This window comes from Pundamilia nyererei, unplaced genomic scaffold, assembly GCF_000239375.1.
Source record: "Pundamilia nyererei isolate P.nyererei 1_Seehausen unplaced genomic scaffold, PunNye1.0 scaffold00085, whole genome shotgun sequence".
Lineage (NCBI taxonomy): Eukaryota > Metazoa > Chordata > Actinopteri > Cichliformes > Cichlidae > Pundamilia > Pundamilia nyererei.
Genome location: NW_005187486.1, coordinates 909,473 through 913,562, shown reverse-complemented (window position 1 = coordinate 913,562; position 4,090 = coordinate 909,473). Strand labels below are relative to the sequence as shown.

The following is a 4,090-nucleotide window of genomic DNA, read 5'->3' as shown; positions in this document are numbered from 1 at the left end:
GGTCGTCTACATGTTGGCCCTGTGACATTGAAAACAGATAGATGGGTACATACAGGCTTAAAAATCATTTAAAAATGGCTTCATTCTCATGCTTTAGTCAAGCTCAACTGGATGAACTCCAACAGGCTTCTGCACACAAGCCTTCATCAGGGAGTTTCATATTTCACAAAAACAATGAGCCTTTTCTGCTCGCCCTCGGCTAAAATGCAACATGTGGTGAGAGGAACGCACCAGCACTGATGCAGTGTCCACAAAGCAGCAGTCCACGTTATTCAAACTTAAGTCTATGTTCCATAAGCAAGAAACCACAGTGCCAGTTACAAATAATATGAATACATCTCAAACAAGATGTATTAAATGTTCAAATAAATATGAGCAAATATCAGCTGAGGATCCTGCATCAGGATGATGTTAAAACAAAATCCTATGAATCTTTTAATTCTTGCTCTTTGTAATTAAAATTAAATGGGACTCTTTCACAGCGGCTGGTTAATTTAAGGGTTAATTTAAGCGATGGAAACAGGATGTGGAGGAGGGGGGAAAATAAATCTAGAAATGAAGTAAAACACAAATAATAACAATCAATGGCACATGTGCGATTTCTCCTTACAGCGACGTTTCGGATCTGCACACTTCCCAGGTTCCCCAGCTGCCGGTTCAGTGCTCTGAACACCTCCGTCTTCTCCTCCGGGAACTGAGGAACCAGCTTCTCCAAGACAGAGTGAAGCTCAGACAAACTGCAGCCCGCTCCCACCCAAACGCCTGCAGAGAGGAAGCACATTAACCAACTTTATCTTTCCTTTAAATACCTCTTGCACACCCTAAAATAAACTCATTGCCTGTGCATGAACACCAACAGAGGGCTGGAGCCTCAGCTGAAGGTGTAGGTTACCCACCCTGTGGCGTCTGAGAGACCTCGAACAGCCCCTTCACTCTGGTTGGAGAGATGATCAGCGGATGTAGGATGCCTTTGAACTTCATGTCTGGACCTTCAGCACAAAGCAAATACAGCAGGTTTAAATGATACACTTTATAAAAGCAGGAGTCTAACCAATAATTGATCTTGTTTAGAAACCTGAATTTGATCAAATAATGACAAAGAAAAATCTTTTCTCCATTTCCACTCTTTAAATCATGTTAGAAACACCTCAGAGGGTGTTTTCTGCTGACCTATGTTGGTGTTGCCCATGACCAGGGGAGCTTTGGGATGTTTGGCCTTGAGCTGGATCAGCTCCTCCAGAGAAACCGGAGACACCCAGGTGACCCTCTCCCCATGAAAGGTGAGTGTTTGCGGGCTCGTTGTATCTGCCATCAGCTGTAGTGAAAAGGGACATTACTGTAGCATCAATAGTTTAACTGGAGCTTTAGATACTCCTGCACCAAACCAGGATGTAAGTGTGAATTTTAAAGACCTTCCTCGTGTTGCCTTTGATGACTTACAATCAGCTCTGGAGGGAAGATCAGCTCCTGTGTTGGATCCAATGGCAGAAGATCCAGTTTGTCAAAGAGCTGAGGCTTTTCCTGCAGACGAGAAAACAGAAAGAAATAAACCCGGATTAACCCCCGTGTGCCCGCATGCACTCCTGACAACCTCAGCATGCTCCCAAAGAGACTGTGGTGAATCAGGAACAATCTGTTCCAACTTCTGCAATCAGGCAGAAGGTTCCGCACCATCCAGGCAAGGACAAAGACTCAAGAGGAGCTTCTATCCCCAAGCCATGCGGGTCCTAAACCAGAACGTACAGCATTTTTACTTCATGTATATAATGTTCTCTCCCTTTTTGCACAGCGTGTCGTGATACATTTCACCGCATGCTTTGTCACATGTATAACTATGCATGTGCCAAAGAATCTTGAATCTCCTCTGAAACCTAGGTAAGGCCATCACTGAACTCCTGAATTGTCTGTGGCTCCACGTGGCAGTGTTTGAGGCACTGACTCATTAAGTCTCTGAGGTTCTCACGTGGCTTTTGGTCTGAGGAACGTGAAGGCCAATCAATGCTTCGTCCAGGAGCTGCCTACACACTCTGGCCACACAAAGCCGGGCTTTGTCCTGTACTCTGATGAATCAGGGTCCCCTCAGCATACAGATGGACACTGATGTCCTTGAAGTTTAACTGACTGTTACACTGTTGATCAGGTGTTCAAGAGCAGTGCATAAAAAGAACAGCAACACCAAATATAAGCTAATGGCTTGATTGAGCAGTTAAAGGTCAGAAAGCAGCATCAGTAAAATAAGAGGAAAACGAGAGACCCCCCCCCCAAAAAAAAACCAAACAAACCAAACCAAACTCAGGTTCACCTGCTCAGGTTCATCACCATTTTTCTCTCCATTGAGGCAGCAGTTTGCAGCACCATTGGCTTGGCAGCAGTTGGCTTCCTGTTGGCATCAACGTATCAATTTGTTTATACTCGTGTTCTCACATTTCTCTCTTTTTATATAAATGTGAAAAAAAATTGCCTAAAATTAGAGTGTACCTGACAGAAGGTCCTGCAGCCTTCCACAATGGGTCGATATCCGGTACACCGACACAGATTACCTGAAGAAACGCCACAGTGAGTTCATTTTACTTCGATGATAAATGTCATCAAAACATATCAAAGTTTTCCCCAACAAGAAGCCGTGAATTATAAAAACACGTGCGACTCCAGCTACTCTTTGCAACCTGGCTTTGTTCACTACCTGCAGATCACACGTGAGGGTAGGAACATACATCAACTACAAGGCAGGCTCTCATGCAATTTTCCACCCTCTCTCATATTACTGTATAAAACATTTTCCCCTAACTGTGATGTCCAAGTGAGGTCTGACACAGATTTTCACCACAAGTTTTTAAGAGTAACTAGTTTGCTGTCCAGGCATGAAGCCGGAATGCCACGTTCACGGAGAGGGCCTCAAGAACACCTGCAGATGCAACTCAAGACTTAACCCTTTAAGGCCCACCATAGAACCAAGTCCGCCAGAGCTCACTTTATTTTTTTTATTTTTTATTTTTTTTAAATAAACACACTGTAGTGTTTTTGGGAGCATTTCAAGTTGCTATACATCAATACAACCGTTATATCCCAAATTTCAAAAATATGTATGCATTAAGTCCATAGTAACTACATAAATTGCAAAAAAGTGCAATAAACTACAAAAAATAAATTGAGAATCATCTTTGTTTTATTTTGTTTGTTTTTCTACATATTTCTAGTTAGAGAAATTTCAGAGGTCTATCCCTCAAAACTGTAAATGCAAAAAGTTGCACAAAATAGTTTCCAACCACAGGAATTTATTTTGAGTGTTTTCATAGTTTCATTTTTGAGATACACCAATTTTTATATACTCCAGGAAAATAATTATTATAATGCAAATTTGCAAAAAAACCAAAAACAAAACCGCATGTGCATCAAAATAAACTATTTCCAGCAGTGCAATTTGAGTTCTAATCATCCCAGGAACCATACAGAAAGGCATAAAGTCAAACATGACTTTTATAAACAACAATAAATCTTATTAAATTCCCTGTAGGGAAAAACTATGTTACCCATGAAAATGACGTCACTTCTGGTTTTGGCAGTCGATGGCGGACATGTGATAGTTCGCGCTAACATTTACTCCAGCATAGGAAGTGTTCTGAACAGCTGATCGGATCGGCAAAGCGTGTTTCTGGAATATTATGTTTTTGTTGCTGCAAGTGCTTTTTATGCAATTTTTTGCAAAGCTATATGTGGAAGGAAATGACCTAGCGCAAGCTGAATGCATGAGATGCAAGTCCTCCGGTTTTATGCAAAAATAAATAAATAAATAAATTAAAAAAATATAAAAAATTCCACTAGCTTATGTGGTTGCAATTCTACCGGGATTGAAAATAGTTATGCAAAACGGAGCGTGCCCGCTTCGACTGGCCTTTAATTAATCATCTTCAAATGTTTTTAAAAATAAATAAGCTTTACACAAAGTATTTGCGCAGGGATAGCAGCCTGGCACCTCCTCCTCATGCTGGTCACACACTAATGTGGGATGGCGTCCCATTCTCCAACCAGCATTTGTCAAAAGTCAGCTCAGGGCTCGCAAAATCGCTAGCCCGACGTCCCGGGGCTAGCG

General features: G+C 41.8%; 1 protein-coding gene across 1 annotated transcript in view; it reads right to left on the bottom strand.

Moving 5' to 3' along the window:
* The window catches only part of aox6 (aldehyde oxidase 6), a 31,590-nt gene that overhangs the window by 12,536 nt on the left and 14,964 nt on the right, over positions 1-4,090 (bottom strand). Inside the window, exons 3-8 of the mRNA XM_013912271.1 lie at positions 2,479-2,540; positions 2,303-2,380; positions 1,441-1,521; positions 1,171-1,315; positions 897-989; positions 611-762 (exon numbers count right to left, since the gene is read on the bottom strand). Coding sequence (XP_013767725.1) covers positions 611-762; positions 897-989; positions 1,171-1,315; positions 1,441-1,521; positions 2,303-2,380; positions 2,479-2,540 — 611 coding nt within the window. The remainder of the gene's footprint in view (positions 1-610; positions 763-896; positions 990-1,170; positions 1,316-1,440; positions 1,522-2,302; positions 2,381-2,478; positions 2,541-4,090) is intronic.